The 17,381-nt window shown below is 43.8% G+C and overlaps 1 protein-coding gene and 1 long non-coding RNA gene across 3 annotated transcripts in view; one reads left to right on the top strand and one right to left on the bottom strand.

The window, feature by feature from the left end:
* Window positions 1–2,033, bottom strand: part of LOC142818646 (uncharacterized) — a 58,027-nt gene extending 55,994 nt beyond the window's left edge. The window contains exon 1 of the long non-coding RNA XR_012896220.1: window positions 1,520–2,033. This is a non-coding gene — a long non-coding RNA (uncharacterized LOC142818646). The remainder of the gene's footprint in view (window positions 1–1,519) is intronic.
* Window positions 1–17,381, top strand: part of KIAA0930 (KIAA0930 ortholog) — a 139,532-nt gene that overhangs the window by 114,868 nt on the left and 7,283 nt on the right. Inside the window, exons 5-9 of one of the 2 annotated variants that reach the window (XM_075899899.1) lie at window positions 759–860; window positions 3,833–3,973; window positions 5,944–6,138; window positions 10,062–10,224; window positions 16,077–16,232. In XM_075899899.1, coding sequence (XP_075756014.1) covers window positions 759–860; window positions 3,833–3,973; window positions 5,944–6,138; window positions 10,062–10,224; window positions 16,077–16,232 — 757 coding nt within the window. The remainder of the gene's footprint in view (window positions 1–758; window positions 861–3,832; window positions 3,974–5,943; window positions 6,139–10,061; window positions 10,225–16,076; window positions 16,233–17,381) is intronic. The other variant, XM_075899906.1, reaches the window with a different exon arrangement.

Genomic DNA, 17,381 nt, shown 5'->3' with positions numbered 1-17,381 from the left:
ATCTACTGGATCCCCCTTGTTTGCATGTTTGTTAACCCCTTCAAAGAACTCTAATGGATTAGTAACATGGTTTCTGTAAAGGGAAGTCATGTCTTGACTTTTGTCCAACAACTTATGTTCTTCTACGTGCCTGACAATTTTGTTCTTTACTATTGTTTCAACTAATTTGTCCGGTACTGAAGTTAGACTTACCGGTCTGTAATTGTCAGGATCGCCTCTAGAGCCCTTTTTAAATATTGATGTCACATTAGCTATCTTCCCGTCATTAGGTACGGAAGCCGATTTAAAGAATTGCCACCCCTACTTTTAGTTTGGCCCAAGAGCTGGGTAGCCAGAAAGCGGTGACTGCTAGTTGGGCAGCTAGCTCTGAAGGCAGCACTGCTGTCAGCACCAACACAGAAGTAAGGATGGACATGGTGTGTGTGGAGGAGGGGCATGCACTACTGCAGACTAGGGATGTAAAAGGATAATTGGTTACCTGATCAGTATTAGGACCCATAAGATCATCCTACTCTGTACTGGCCCACAAATGGTTAACTGCCTAAACCATATAATTGTGGTTTGAATGGTATTTACACCCCTACAGCAGACACAACGAAGTTGGAGAATTGTTGGCTTAAAGGAAGGTAAAATAGTCCTAAAATATGCCTTTGGCCAGTTCTGCAGTGTTTGACTCTGTTGTTGTTTTTTTTAAATTATTTATAATTGTACATAAATTCAAGAAGTCAGATATACAACATCTTCAAAATTTCTTCCAGCAAGTGTTTGCCTCTCCAAGCAAACATCCAATGGACAGCAAAGGAGAGGAATCGAAGATCAGCTACCCTAACATATTCTTCATGATTGATAACTTTGAAGAGGTGGGTCTGTCATGAAAGTGAAGCATTTTTTCTCATTTTTGTTCGCTAATCTCCCTTTGCCATTGTTTGTCCAACCTGATGTATTCCCACCACTGTATCGCTGTCTCAGATAAAAAGGCAACAGTTGACTTAGTCTAACAGGTGTGTTGTGAGCAAGACACGAGAAGTCATTCTTCTGCTCTACTCTGCGCTGGTTAGGCCTCAGTTGGAGTATTGTGTCCAATTTCTGGGCACCGCATTTCAAGGAAGATGTGGAGAAATAGCAGTTTTCAGGTATCTAAAAGATATCTGAAAGGGTGTCATGAGGAGGAGGGAGAAAAATTATTCATCTTGGCCTCTGAGGATAGAACAAGAAGCAATGGGCTTGAACTGCAGCAGGAGAGGTTTAGGTTGAACATTAGGAAAAAGTTCCTAACTGTCAGGGTGGTCAAACACTGGAATAAATTGCCCAGGGAGGTTGTGGAATCTCCATCTCTGGAGATATTTAAGAGTAGGTTAGACTCGATGACCTCTCGAGGTCCCTTCCAGTCCTAGTATTCTATGATTTATGGAGCCCTCTAACCATGATCCAGCCAGCTAAGCAAAGCCATGATTCTTTCCCAGAAACATTAATCGTATATGACACTCCCCAGGAGTACTTAGGCTTGTGAGGCACTTACCACCACCTGCTCTTAGCACTGAAGCAGCTTTATCCGTGCCTGCTGTGATCCAGCTCCCTAAATCCACCAGTCTCTGGCAACATGAGCACTGCCTGCCAGGTTCTTCTGTGCCTATTAATGAAAGGCACAAACCCTGAGCAATCTCCAGATGTTCCCTAGTGTCCAGTTCCTCAACCACTGAACAGTCATAGAATTACCGGGACTGCTGTTCCCACGGGAAGAACAGTAAACACCAGCTTCTAGAATTCAGCTCCCAGCCAGCACTTTGCTTAGCACCACAGCACTGAGATACATTTGTTTTCATTGCAAATATATTATCAAAGACTAGACGTTCAGGAAATAGTGAGTAAGAATAGTGGAAATGGATAAATATAAAACCAGCTCATAACATGCTTTGTACAGACTAATCCTAGCTAACAGGAAAAACTTAAACAACAACAAATAGTCTGGTAGCACTTTAAAGACTAACAGAACATGTAGATGGCTAACAGGTTATCCTCCTGTGCAATGTGGTTTGTTTCATCCAAAGTCATTTTCAGAATTGACTGAGATTCTGTTTTCAGGAATGCAAATGTTATCTGCTTTCTAGGTGCAAATGAAAGGGCATCTTCTTTCCCTTCTAGCTATATCCCAGAGATCATTCCACATGGTCCAGGATTTTGTTTTTTCCTGTGTGTTCCTTTCCTGTTGAGCTTATGTCTTTAACATTTGACTGCATATGTAAATGGACATTCATTGTGTTTAACAGTGCTTAATGTATTTATAACAGAATGCACATTTGTTACCTCCTGTGTAGGTTTTTCATCTGTGCTGGTGGTTGATATTTTGATACAGACTTTACCAATATATTTTCAGTTATCTAGACATTACTCATTATGTAGTATCTGTACATGCATTTCACAACAATATTAAAGACCAGCTTTCATTTGAAACCTCACATGACATTTTTTGGTGAACTACAGGCAGTCGCTGGGTTACGTACAAGATAGGGACTGTAGGTTTGTTCTTAAGTCGGAACTGGCGTCCAGATTCAGCCGCTGCTTAAACTGACTGCCAGTTCTGACTTACATACAGATTCAACTTAAGAACCCCAAGTCAGCTGCTGCTGAAACTGATCAGCTGCTGATTCCAGGAAGCCCGGGGCAGAGCAACTGTGCCTCGGGCTTCCTGTAGTCAGCGCTGGTCAGTTTCAGCAGCGGCTGAGTTGGGGACGCCTGGGGCAGAGCAGCTGGGGTGCTGCTGGGTTGCTCCAGTAGCACCGCTCCTTGGCGCTACTGGACCAACCCAGCAGCACCCCAGCTGCTCTGCCCCAGGAGTCCTGATTCAGCCGCTGCTGAAACTGACCAGCAGCGGCTGAATCAGGACACCTGGGGCAGAGCAGCTGGGGTGCTGCCGGGTTGGTCCAGTAGTGCCCAGAGCGGCGCTGCGGGACCAACCGGCAGCGCCCCAGCTGCTCTGCCCCAGGGTCCACAACAAAAGCCTGGTCTGCTGGGGGGGGGGGGAGGCACACTAGCTGCGCCCCCCCCCCCCCAGCAGACCAGGGACACGGGGAGCAAAGCCACAGCGGCGGGGTGCCTCGCCTCTGAGGCTTTGCTCTGGCGCGGGACCCGCCGCCGCTGCGGATTTGCTCCCGGTGCCCCTGGTCTGCTGAGGACCGTCTCCAGCAGACCAGGGGCACCGGGAGCAGCTTTTCTCGCCCCAGAGGTCGAGGTGGCTGACTGCTGCCTTCGAGCTCCGGGGCGCGAGAGCCCCATTCGTAAGTGCGGATCCGACATAAGTTGGATCCGCGTAAGTCGGGGACTGCCTGTACAACGTACTCGTGACACTCATTAAATTTCTGTAATGCCTCCGTTCCTCCTTGCTGTTAGCATTAAGAGATTGCTCAATTACACCTTAACACCCCAACTGCATGGGTGTTTGAAACACAGATCTAGATCTGAATTTTCCATGTGGTCCCTGTCTTACAATGGGCAGAAGTAAGACCAATGCACACTCAAGCTATAGCTAAAGTATCTAATTACAGGCAGTCCCCGAGTTACGTGGATCCGACTTATGTCCCAGGCGTCCAGATTCAGCCGCTGTTGAAACTGATCAGCGGCTGATTCCAGGAAGCCCTGGGCAGAGCAGCTCTGCCTCGGGCTTCCTGTAGTCAGCCGCTGGTCAGTTTCAACAGCGGCTGAATCTGGACGCCAGTTCCGACTTACATACAAATTCAACTTAAGAACAAACCTACAGTCCCTATCTTGTACGTAACCCGGGGACTGCCTGTACTACAGTTTTTCCTGAAAGTGGTTTCCTTGGGTGCAATGACAGGTGTTCAGTGACATGACTGTCGGGGAAGGAGAAATGGTCTGTGTGGAGCTGGTGGCCAGTGACAAAAGCAACACCTTCCAAGGAGTGATCTTCCAGGGATCCATCCGTTACGAAGCACTCAAGAAGGTCTATGACAACAGGGTAAGACACTTCCTACCCAGAGAATCTCTTTTGGAGCAATGGTGTTAGTGAAATTTCCACAATGGTTTTTATACTATTGATGCTGCCAGCTTTTTGTCTTCTCAGTCTATTTACACTGGATGTCTTTGAAAGTTACCAGAAATGATTGCATGAAATTCACTAGTTTGGGTTTGCACCAGCATAGTCAACAGAAATCATCTGAAGAGTTAGGGAGGAGTTGTAACTCCTGATGTTTGTCTAGGCTTTAAAATTGACAGGACCCCAAGAAATCTAAGTGAACCTGGTGTGAAATTAGGTTCTTGCCAGTTCTGTAATGAAATTGATGTTTTGCCATCCCACTTTGTGTTTGATCTTCCTCTTTTCAGAGAGGTCTTTGGGTACCTTTAGTAATTTTCTAAGAGGTGGGAAGAACCTCTTACCTTTTTTCATCTGTTGGTTTTAACCTATAACTGTTGCCCTGTTACATATCAGATGCCTCTCTCTCAGGTGCTTTGAAAGGACTTCTGCAACTTTCTTTGCCACTGGAGTATTGATTTGCTATGGAAATATTAACAGAAATGGCTTATAATTCACATAAAGTTGATGTAGAATTCCAGAGAGTGAGAGCCATCAACAGAACTTCCCAGGGAGCTCAGCACCAAAGGCAGCTCTGACAAACATGCTAAAAAGTGCATCTAAACTAAGGGGGTTTGCCTCCCTCCACCATAAGCTCAAGCTAGAAGACATTAAAACTTTGGCTATGCTTTATGCTTTGGAAATTTATATTGCAAAATATACATTTGTGTGCCAAATGAGAGGAAAATACTCAGATCCAAAAGTCTGATTCGGTATGCAGTGATAGATGCATCAGTTCAACCATTAGACCAGGGAGGGCTGTGCCTTTTCTATTTGACACTGTACACTTTCTTTTCTCTTCCCCTCCCCCCGCATAAAAGAGATGACCTGAATAATTTATCTTGAGAAAAATAGTGTTTGCTCCTGTATTAACATAATTTCAGGAGACCATGAACTAGCTTCTCTAGTCCTCCTACACTTCGTGTCATGTGACTGTAGGGTTTTGGACAATCAGAAGGTGTGTCCTCTGAGTATACAAAAGACACAATAGAGTAGAAAACGTCTAGTGGAAAGTCAAAATGGAGTGTATCTAAAGCGTAATAGCTAAGGAATGTCCCCACATACTGCTAAAAGAGTGTATGTTTGATTTTGCTGCTATTTCACATTGTTTTGTTAATAGTCCAACTAGTCTATTTCAGCTAAGTACTCAAACTCGGGGAGGGACTTTACATCTGAACTTGGATCCGTTGTCATTTTTTACTACTACTTGAGGGAATGGAAGAAAATGTGACTGGTTTTTTGAAGACTGCTTGGTTTCCTTTGGTCATATTACTTACAGTTGTAACTATGATGTGACTTGTTTTTTATCAGTAATAAATCTGACCCCTTATCTTTCACTACTGAAAATTTTGAAACACTTTGAATAAATCCCTCTTTGTCAACTGGCTTATCCGTGGCCATTTTGGGACCTATCCCTTTTTCAAACCTGTTCTCTCTGTTAATTGGGAATTGTTCTATGACTTCTGGTGTGTTTAAGGCCTATCAGGTTAGTTTTTATAGCAAGTTGTTGAGGTTTGCTCTGTATTTGGACTACTAGGCTCTTGAATCCTACTAGGCAATGTAAATTGGAAATATCTGTAAATTGGAAATATCGTCCTCCTTTGTAGACTGCTTTGAGAACTAAAGATGAACAATGCCACATCAGAGCTAAGTGTTGTTCATTATCTACTATATTTGTATACTTGGATTTTAAATCAATATTTTCAAAACGCACAGTTCCAAATGTAGGCCTTAATGTTTTGCATTGGTGTTATTGTGCAGTGCTTAAATGCCTACTGGACAAACATGCTATAGAATTATTCTTGAATGTTTAGCAATTCACATTACACGCTTCTTTCCTTTTCTATGCCTTGTAGGTGAGCGTTGCCGCAAAGATGGCTCAAAGGATGTCCTTTGGCTTTTATAAGTACAGCAACATGGAGTTTGTGCGGATGAAGGGGCCTCAAGGTAAAGGACATGCAGAGATGGCGGTGAGTCGAGTTTCAACCGGTGATACTTCTCCATATGGAACAGAGGAAGATTCTAATCCAGGGTCCCCCATGCATGAGAGAGTAAGTAGTACATGGAAATTTTAAATGGATGAATTAACGCACCTTTGCTTCTGAATCTACATATTGGCTAAGGCTCTGATTAGCCACAATTCTGTATGTTCTGTACAGCCAACAGGTTCTGTGCCCATTGCTCTTTACCATATAGTGGAGGCATTTCTAGGGAATTTTGCCACAAATTAGTTTTAGTCTGGGACCGGTGTATTATTAAGGCAAAGACTAGTCTCCCCAACCAGCAAAGCACTTAAGTACATCCTTAATTTTAAGCATGAAACTAATTCAGTTGCCTTAAGTGGGACTTCTCTGGAAGGAAGATACTATTTCATGTGAGGAAAATATCAGTCTGGCCATACTGGAAGAGACCTCCAGAGGTCATCGAATCCAGTCCCCTGCCCTCATGGCAGGACCCAATACTATCTAGACCATCCCTGATAGACGTTTATCTAACCTACTCTTAAATATTTCCAGAGATGGAGATTCCACAACCTCCCTGGGCAATTTATTCCAGTGTTTGACCACCCTGACAGTTAAGAACTTTTTCCTAATGTCCAACCTAAACCTCCCTTGCTGCAGTTTAAGCCCATTGCTTCTTGTTCTTTCCTCAGAGGCCAAGATGAACAAGTTTTCTCCCTCCTCCTTATGATACCCTTCTAGATACCTGAACTGCTATCATGTCCCCCCTTCAATCTTCTCTTTTTTAAACTAAACAAACCTAATTCCTTCAGCCTTCCCTCATAGGTCATGTTCTTTAGACCTTTAATCATTCTCGTTGCTCTTCTCTGGACCCTCTCCAGTTTCTCCACATCCTTCTTGAAATGTGGTGCCCAGAACTGGACACAATACTCCAATTGAGGCCTAACCAGCGCAGAGTAGAGAGGAAGAATGACTTCTCGTGTCTTGCTCACAACACACCTGTTAATGCATCCCAGAATCATGTTTGCTTTCTTTGCAACAGCATCACACTGCTGACTCATATTCAACTTGTGGTCCACTATAACCCCTAGATCTCTTTCTGCCGTATTCCTTCCTAGACAGTCGCTTCCCATTCTGTATGTGTGAAACTGATTGTTCTTTCCTAAGTGGAGCACTTTGCATTTGTCTTTATTAAACTTCATCCTATTTACCTCAGACCATTTCTCCAATTTGCCCAGATCATTTTGAATTATGACCCTATCCTCCAGATTAGTCACAACCTCTCCCAGCTTGGTGGTATCTGCCAACTTAATAAGCGTACTTTCTATACCAATATATAAATCGTTGATGAAGATATTGAATAGAGCTGGTCCCAAAACAGACCCCTGCGGAACCCCACTTGTTATGCCTTTCCTGCAGGATTGTGAACCATTAATAACTACTCTCTGAGTACGGTTATCCAGCCAGTTATGCACCCACCTTATAGTAGCCCCATCTAAGTTGTATTTACCTAGTTTATTGGTAAGAATATCATGTGAGACCGTATCAAACGCCTTACTAAAGTCTAGGTATACCACATCCACTGCTTCTCCCTTATCCGCAAGACTCGTTATCCTATCAAAGAAAGCTGTCAGATTGGTTTGACATAGTTTGTAATTTACAAATCCATGCTGGCTGTTCCCAATCACCTTGCCACTTTCCAAGTGTTAACATGATTTCCTTAATTACTTGCTCCATTATCTTCCCTGGCGCACAAGTTAAACTAACTGGTCTGTAGTTTCCTGGGTTGTTCTTATTTCCCTTTTTATAGATGGGCACTATATTTGCCCTTTTTCAGTCCTCGCATGGGAGACAGGAGAGATTCCAATTTCCAACAGTTTCAGCGAAGCTGTTTTGCCTGGCTTGTAGGGATGATGCCACACTGAGTTAGAACCTCCTTTAAAAACCATGGCCCACCTTCGGCAGTAATGGCTTTATTTTCCTATATACTGTGAGGGCCAATGGATTGAATACTCCACCAAAAGAGCCCTGGAAAACAGTAACCATGTGCCACTTTATTCTGTCCTACTCAGCAGTGAGCTCTGCCTTTTCCTTCCTCCAAGTCCCTGTTTCACAGGTTAAGGTGAGAAGGGACAGTTGTGCTCATCTGACCTCCTGCATGAAACAAGCAACCTCGTTTGGTCAAGGAGAGCTGAACAGGACTTCTTCAAAGCTCACCCATGCTAGCCCTTTGCATGGTCGCTCCAGTGTGACACAGCCTTTCTGTGTCTGTGGCTTCCCAAAGGGCCATAAAGAACGGCCACCACAGTGCTCTCCATGCTTTGCCGACCTGTGGAGTGAAAGATCCTGGTGTCTCATATCCTAGAACAGAGTTAGTTTCCCTGCATTGTAGTTTTGATACAGGCCTGGAGGGAGTTCCTGGTCTTTTCATGTCTCAAGACTTCCAGTGTTCTTCCTTGATGGTTGCTTGTGTCTTGACATTACCCCGCTGGGAATGGTTTTAAGTAAGCATAGTTGACTATTGTTTTTCCATGTATATGATAGCTAGTGTGTACAGAAAAAAGAAAATGTGTTTTTTCTAACGCAGCCATAAACCAGGAGGATCAGATGGATGTAAGAAGACCTTTGCATTTTTTATAGTAATGACAGAGAAATTATATGGAGAGATTCTGCGGTGCACCACGGACCTGGCAGACTTTGCTGTCATCCTCGATCATGTGTCACGTAGCTCCTTAAATGTAGGGACAGATGTGAGCAATGTAAGACTGCATCTTACAAGCAGCAGCAACATTGTTAAATTAACTGTGTATAGAAGAAAAGATGAGATGGGGATTTCTAAGGCAGAAAAGTAGTTACCCATTTTTTAACTTGAAAGGAAACCGTTAAAGTAGTACTAGCAGCGGCACTCAATCCAGGCAGTGAAAGCGTTCCTGAACTGGTCAGTCCTAGTCCTGGTTTGGCCCAAAATAAACTGTCTATCCAAGTGAAGGATCTCACTACTTTTCCATCTTCTGGCTTTGCTCCACTGTAGGCAGCTATCTCCTTGGAATTGCCATCGCTAATCCTAACTAAATCATCACAAGTTCTTTCCCACATTTTCTCATCTGCCATAATAATATACTGACTTCATTTTCACATCAGCATCTCGGTCTAAATAATTGCTTCCTGACCCTGCCTCACTGAGATATTGGATCTTTCAGGAAGGCCACTATATGTCCTCCTAAGGGCAAGGAAAGTCAGTCTTGTGGTTTCCAAGGCAAGGTGCATGTGCCATTCACATGCCAATCCCAGTGGAACCGACAGATTTACTGGGCCCCTGGTCAAGCCTGGGGGATGGCTTGGTGCCCCCTGAAGGGGCAGGACCTTGGGTAGAAGGTGTGGGAGTGGGGCTAGCGCTCTCTTCCCACCCTCTTCCCCCCCTCTCCTCCTCCCACAGCCTCAGCACCACTGGGATTACGCCACCCCTAGCACAGCAGTGCTTCACGGATTTCTCAGCATGGAGTCTGGTGGCATTTTCAAGGGCTGGTTTTTTTATCCATTTTGCATAACTTTTTCATTGTAAGGTTGCTTTATTTTTATTGTTACTAAAATCAGCTTCAATCTTTTTTCTAGTTTGTCTCCTATGAATGAGGTGCTCAATAGACAGCCCTGAAGAACGAAGTTCTTTCTTTACTTACAGCAGAAATAGCAGTGCTGCCAGATACTCTGGCCTACCTCCACTTTCTTCCTGAGCACTGTGCTGAAACAACTAGTGAGAGTGCCAGCCACCGCCACCCACACCCACACCCACCTGTACCCTTCCATAAGGCTAGCGGAGACAACCAAATAAAAAGAGTTCAAACAGGAATTAATTCAGGGAAGTCGCCTGGCCTGTGCTGTACAGGAGGTCAGACTAGATAGATCATAGCAGTCCCTTTTGGCTGTAGTATCTATGAACTCATTGCATACAAGCAGAAGTCATCCTCAAATAAAACTCTGCCACCAAAATTCTTCTGTTTCTACTTCCCTTTCAGGTCACTTCTTTCAGTACACCACCGACACCAGAGCGCAACAATCGACCATCCTTTTTCTCCCCATCTCTGAAGAGAAAAGTGCCCCGGAATCGGATCGCTGAGATGAAAAAATCCCACTCAGCAAATGATAGCGAAGAATTCTTTCGAGACGATGACGATGGAGGTGAGAGAGATGACATCAGAGAACCCTAGCTTAGGCCTAGCTTAGGCTGCAGACTTCTGGAAAGGGATCAAAGTTGAGATTTAAGGGGCCTAAGAAATGTGCACCCAACTTCATTGAAAGTGAAATACGCAAGCATTGATTTTCACTGTGAGCCTAGCCATTTTAGAAAACCTTTAAAAATTTGAGCCCTCTTATTCCTACCTGCTTCTTATAATATCCTTCTTTATCTGGGAGAAAAGTGAGAGAAGAAAGTCCTTCATTTCAGATGCACTTTCCAAAGCAATAATATACAATAAACTCAATGGCAAGTTCTCAGAATACTTTCTATAATAAAGGCCTCGTCCAAAGCTGATTGAAGCCAGTGGAAAGGTTCCCATTAGCGTCAGTGGGATTTGGATCAGGTCCTAATGGCACAAATGAAAAAGTCTGATACTAATAGCAAATTGCATTGGGATGCTTTACCACTTCATACGGAACTTAACATTTTTTATTTCTCCAGTTCCAATTAAATTAGACTTGGTTAGTCAGTAGGAATAAGCAAAAAGATGAATGAAGCCCAATATTAATAAGACAGGAAATGAATACAGCCACATTATAAAATTATGAGCCGGAAAATAATCTAAAAACTCAGTGAGAAGAAAGAATTGTTTTTCATATTAAAAAATGTATTCAGTAGGCAAGCCAACAAAATTAGGGCCTATTGATATGATGATTTGTAAATACAAAGGGGGTATTTCCTAGATCACAAAATATTAATAGAAATGATCAGTCACTGTTGTTTTGTCCATCAAATTTCAATAAAATTTGACCATATTATCCAACAAGAAGCCATAAAGAATTAAAGCCCAATTAATGCAAATACATTAATGTATTGATCAGAGTTTCAAATGAAAATGCAAACTTCAGTAACCACATTCCATTCCATTCCATGTCTCTGAAGTAAAATGCAGGAGCCAAACTTCATCTAAATTCTTAATGTTCATCCACAGACACCACTCCCCTCCCTTTCCCCTTAACTTTACTATTAAAAAAATTCACCGCTTCATCTTCTAAGAGATACTTGGCCTGTGTGACTAGACAAAGTGTAGAGCATGAACTAAAGCATCAATCCTGTACTGTGCAGTATGGGAAGAAAACTGTTGTGACTGTCTGTATTGTGGTTCCTGCTGGATGTGACGTGGAATAGGAGCCTCTGGGACTTATCCAACAGAACTTGTTAGTTATACTTGCTGTGATATCAATAGGACTAGGCTCGTAGACTTCAAGGCCAAATCATGACAGTCTAGTCTGATCACCTGTTCATTGCAGGCCGCAGAACTTCACCCCCTACTCCTTCAATAGGCCTATGACCACAGGCTGAATTACTGAGGTCCTCAAGTCTTAATGTAAAGATCTCCACTTATAGAAAATCAAGTGTGTACTCTAATTCAAATCAGCAAGTGACCTGTGCACCATGATGCAAAGGAAGGAAAAAACCCAAAGGATCTCTGCAAAAACCCAAAGGATCTTCCTGACTCTAAATATGATTATCAGTTAAGTATCTGGGTGATATCCACTAGCCAGACAGCTGAGAGAGAATTCTTTCCAGTAATCCATTGTAATGTTCCATCACTGGCAATTGGGGATATTTGCAACTAATAGTCATGGATGGGTCATACATTATTGTAGGGAGCCTCATTAGACCATCCCCTCTATAAATTTATGAAGCTCGGTCTTGAAATAAGTTGAGTTTTTGCCTCACGGCTTTCCTTGGACAGCTGTTCCAGAACTATGCTCCTGTGATGACTAGAAACCTTCATCTCATTTCAAGCCTGCTCTTGCAGATGAATTTATATCCATGGTAAAAATGCTTTACTAAGGCCTTGTTTACACTGACCCTTGCCATCAATCTAATCTAAGTAACTTCAGCTATGCAAATAGCGTAGCTGAAGTCAATGTATTCACCACACTATCTTGTGTGCAATAAGGTCGGTGGGAGCTGCTCTCCTGTTGATACTTGCTGCTCTTCTTGTCCTAGTGGAGTACCAGCATCGATGGGAGTGTGCTTGGAGCTTCATTTATCGTGTCTAAGCAGACACAATAAATTGATGGTTGGTGGATTGATCGCTGCAGTGTCAATCCCCAGCATAGAAGAGACAAGCCCTTAGTAATGTTTGGCAGAATCAGACTTTAAAGCAATAAATCATAGTGACAACAATTCTCATGATTTAAATTCCCTCTTTTTTCATTTGAGTTGGAGTCTCTCTCTTCTGTCATGCCCTTAGGAAAATATAGATTTATTTACCATTATAATAAATCTTTTATTTTAATCTCAAAGCCACTGAACTCAATCTCCTCTTATCTAAAAAGGATGCAAATATAACATGAATGGTTCAGGTGAGAGTGTTAGAGCCAGACAGAATTACAGAAATTTTGTACCCAGCTCCCAGTTTCCTCTCCCCAGCCACAGAACTCTGTCCCCACTGGCACCCTGTCCCCAGCTGCAGAACTCTGCTCCCTCTCCCCTCCCAGCACCCTGCTCCCTCTCCTCTGCCAGCACCCTGTCCCCTGCTCCCAGCCACAGAACTCTGTCCCCACTGGCACCCCTGTCCCCTGCCAAAGCACCCACTAGCACCCTTCCCCAGTACTATGTCCCGTTTCCACCAACACAGTTGGGGCCACATTAGTGAAGCTTGAGGGGGAGTTGGAGGAGTGTGTTTTTTTTTTTTTTTTTTTTTTTTTTTTTGCATTTCACTCGTGTGGCCCCAACTGACTTTTCTTGGGTCAGTGACCCCTGACTCAAAACAGGTTCCCTGCCCTTCTCAGAAATAAAGACAATGCAGAAACTTTTTTTGTTTGACACAGTATTTTATTTAAAAATGAAGCCTGGCCACCAAAACCCCTGGTTGGGGCCATAGCATCATAACACCTACACTTCTTTCCCCCAGACCCAGAATATCTTACTGCCCCTGTATAAAACTATGGTACGCCCACATCTTGAATACTGTGTACGGATGTGGTCTCCTCACCTCAAAAAAGATATTTTGGCCTTGGAAAGGGTTCAGAAAAGGGCAACTAAAATGATTAGGGGTTTGGAATGGGTCCCATATGAGGAGAGGTTAAAGCGACTGGGACTTTTCAGTTTAGAAAAGAGGAGACTGAGGGGGGATATGATAGAGGTCTATAAAATCATGAGTGGTGTGGAGAGGGCGGATAAAGAAAAGTTATTTATTAGTTCCCATGACAGAAGAACTAGAGGACACCAAATGAAATTAATGGGGAGCAGGTTTAAAACTAATAAAAGAAAGTTCTTCTTCACACAGCGTGTAGTCAACCTGTGGAACTCCTTGCCAGAGGAGGCTGTGAAGGCTAGGACTATAATAGAGTTTAAAGAGAAGCTGGATAAATTCATGGAGGTTAGGTCCATAAAAGGCTATTAGCCAGGGGAGAAAATGGTGTCCTTGGCCTCTGTTTGTCAGAGGCTGGAGAAGGATGGCAGGAGACAAATCGCTTGATCATTGTCTTCGGTCCACCCTCTCTGGGGCACCTGGTGCTGGCCTCTGTCGGTAGACAGGATAGTGGGCTAGATGGACCTTTGGTCTGACCCAGTACGGCCGTTCTTATGTTCTTATGTACATCTGAGCCGATCATACACTGGAACCTCTGCCCTGAGCCCCTCACATACCCCAACCCAAATTCCTGAACTCTCACATCCAGAAGTCTGTGGCTTGCTTAGTACCCTACCCCTACATCTGACCCCAATACTGCCCAGCCTGGCGCCCCCTCCCGGAGCCACCATCCCCTTCTCCACCTTCTCCTGCATCCAGATTTCCTCCCAGAGCTTGCACCTCTCACCCCTTCCCACACCCAAGTCCCTCATTCCCACCCCAGAGCCTACACATCCTGTCTCAACCCAGCGAGGTTACGGCTAGACTGCAGGAGTTTTTCAGGATTCCGGAGATATCCCAGAAAAACTCTTCTGCATCCAGGGATGCGTTTGTTCTTTTGCTTCTTTTAGTGGAAGAGCTAACGTGATCTTTAGGTCATTCCTCTTTCCACGAGGAATAAGGGGGCTTCCAAAAGAAGGGGTTTTTCTGATATTTGGTCCAGTCTAGACAGGCCAAATATTGGAAAAACCTCTTCCTACAGAAGAATTGGGGGGGAAAAGCAGCAGTATAAGGGTTGCGGATAACAAGTGATGGAGAGGAGGAGAATAGAGAGAGCGGGGCTTGAAGGACGGGGCAGGGTGATAGATCTTGACTTGTTCTGTCATTTAAAAATCTTGGGTGTAAAAAGGTTGGAGACCATTGATGTAGAAGCTCTTAGTATTACTCAAAGATCCTTGAGTGCTTGACTTAAATTGTGCCAGGCTCTCTCTTGCCCTGGAGGCCTCCGCATAGCCTGGAGTGTGTTCAGTACTGCATGCTGCCCCTGGTGTGCTCCCTGTGCCAGGCTTTGCAAGGGGATCCTTGGAAGACAGCCTTAATACATTCTTCCACCATGCTTATGCCTGGGGAATCCTACACCAGACAGAGTTAATAGGGCCCAGTTTTATTGTGTCCCTTTTTACTAGGGAGAAAAGAGAACAGCAGGGGTGAGGCGCTGAAAGATTCATGAACAGCCCTCTGAGGACCCTACTCTGAACTGTCCTTTAGTTTGTAGAGGGGACAATTTCCTTTTGCTTGTCTTAGAGACACTTCTGCTGTCCCTACATTTTTTTTTCCTCCAGAGATTTCATTCAATAGGAATTTAATCAATTTGATGTGGGGTCTAGTTTTCAGTAGCACCCAAGTCACTTTTTAGAAATGAGTTAGGCATGTTAGTCACTTGCATGCTTTTGAAAACCTTACCCAAGTTGAATTGGCCACCTTCTAACTAAATAGTTGATAATAGACTTTATAGTGCTGGATCTATGTATGTTTGGGATTTCATAGAATCTTAGGGCTGGAAGAGACTTCACGAGGTCATCAAGTCCAGCCCCCTGCCCAAAGCAGGGCTAATCCCAACTACCATCATCCCAGCCAGGGCTTTGTCAAGCTGAGACTTTCTATGGCATCTCCTGGAATGGGAGGGAAAAGTAGATTGATAGGCTGACCACCACAAGCTCTCTGACAGCAATGAGGAAATAAGAAATTGGCTTCTCACATTCTTTGTTCTAGGGTTTGCTGGAATGGCCACTGCTGCACATTTCTCTACTGTTAAGGCCTTTTGGTTCTGTCCTAGTTTTCAGTTTCGAGCAGCTCCCTCCCAAAGTTGTTTCAAGTTTCTGTTCAGCCCAAGCTCTAATGTAAATACTGTTGTGTAACTTAAGTCCCTGTTCCATTTGAGAGCCTATTTTTGGCGCTATCAATTGATGATGTAAAGAAAGCCATGTGGTAGGGTATACCCAACTGTGGTCCTTGTGAACTGAGCTGGTTCATCACATGGTGTTGCCTTTCCTGGCTTCCAGGTGTTGATCTTATTTGAGAGCTAAAAGTACAATAATTTCGTAGTGTTACTTTTCTACATAAGCTATATCTATACAGAGAGATTTTGTGATCAAGAACATCTGTGTGCCTAAGATCCAGACTGGTGTTCGACCATGATAAGATAACTGATTACTACTTCCACCAGCATGTGGAGTCACTGTTAATTCAAGTGATAATGAGCATTTGCTTTGCAAGATCCTGCATTCCACTGCTGCCAATGACCACTGCCTGAAGGACGGGTCTCAGTGCCCCGCATGGAATTCAGTTCTAGATCATTTATCACACCACCACTTTCATCCTGTTTGTGAGGGTTCTTTTCAAGATGAAATGGATGCCTGAACATGCCTGAGACAGGATGGATTTAAAGCACAGTTTCTTTAAGATTATTGTCTTCTACCTTGACAGATCTGCACAATGCTTCGAATCTAAGGTCACGGTCCTTATCTGGAACAGGACGGTCTCTGGTTGGCTCCTGGCTGAAGTTAAACAGAACAGATGAAAACTTCCTCCTCTATGCACATTTAACCTATGTCACTTTGCCACTGCATCGAATTTTAACAGGTGAAACCTTTCAGGTTTTCTCATAAATACCCCAAATAGCTTAGTCCCCAAGTGATGCATGCCTGTGACTTAGCTAGTGTCTTAGGGTTAGGCTTCTTATAAAACTATCAAATTGATACAGGAGGCCCCTGACTTGTGATGCGGTCTGTTCTGGGGGAAGCGTCGCAAGTTGGGGTGTCGTACCTTGAACCAGCATTTACGGTAGAAGCCATGCGCCGTTGTAAACGCAGGCCGAGGACATAAGTCGGGTTTCTGGCCCCTTCCACGCTTACAAAAATGGTTGTAAGTGCGGGAGGGTCGGAACTCGGGGGATCGCATGTCGGGGACTTCCTGTATTTTTTCTTTCCTGTATTCATGTCAATTGACCATTGCCAATTTAGTTGACCTATGTCTCAGCTGTGACCTAGGCTTTCTGAAGACTTGTATCCAACTAATGCCAATCTGTTTGCTAAAGACAGAATTATTGCTCATGGGCTGAGGAAAACAGCAGGATGGGTCTGTGCTTTTGCTGTCAATTGAGGGAGCATACTAACCTTTCCATGATAAGGCTGCCAGTCTAGAGATCCTGTATGATCCTAGGCTGCTTATGGATGCTGAGAGAGCAGCAGTGATCAAGAGTACTTGTTTATGTCAATCTGGAGGCTGTGACGCTTCTCTTCAGGCAAACCCAGCTATGCCTCTTTCAGCTTCAGGTTGGAGCATCGTAATGCCCTGTAGATGAAAGTGCCCTTTCAGACCACTTAGCAAGCTCAGTACAAAATTATTTGTCCGGTTACATAACAGCATTTCATGCTATGCTACAACTGCATTCCATAGTCTGCACAGTCTCAAAGATATTTTCTGGGTGAATTGTAAGGAGCTGGTTTTGATCTGGGAAGATCTTTTTTACTTGGGCCTCCTGTATCTTTGAATCCACCTCACTTCATGCTCCAGTCCAGCAGTTGAGATCACCTGGGATGTGTGAACTGATAGATCCCAAATGGGTTTGTCTGAGCACAGAGCTTTCACCTAATGAAATCACTTTTTGCATTAATCCAGTAAAACCCCACAGTTATTGCAATTCAGGGAACATTATAAATATTATCTACTTGTCAGGGTCTTTCTGTGAGGTAGCTTGAAGACTGGGTGGACTTGTACTAAGGAAATGGT

This window comes from Pelodiscus sinensis, chromosome 1, assembly GCF_049634645.1.
Source record: "Pelodiscus sinensis isolate JC-2024 chromosome 1, ASM4963464v1, whole genome shotgun sequence".
In the NCBI taxonomy this organism is placed as follows: Eukaryota; Metazoa; Chordata; order Testudines; family Trionychidae; genus Pelodiscus; species Pelodiscus sinensis.
Note: the sequence above shows the minus strand (reverse complement) of the source record. Positions and strands in the feature narration are given on the sequence as shown.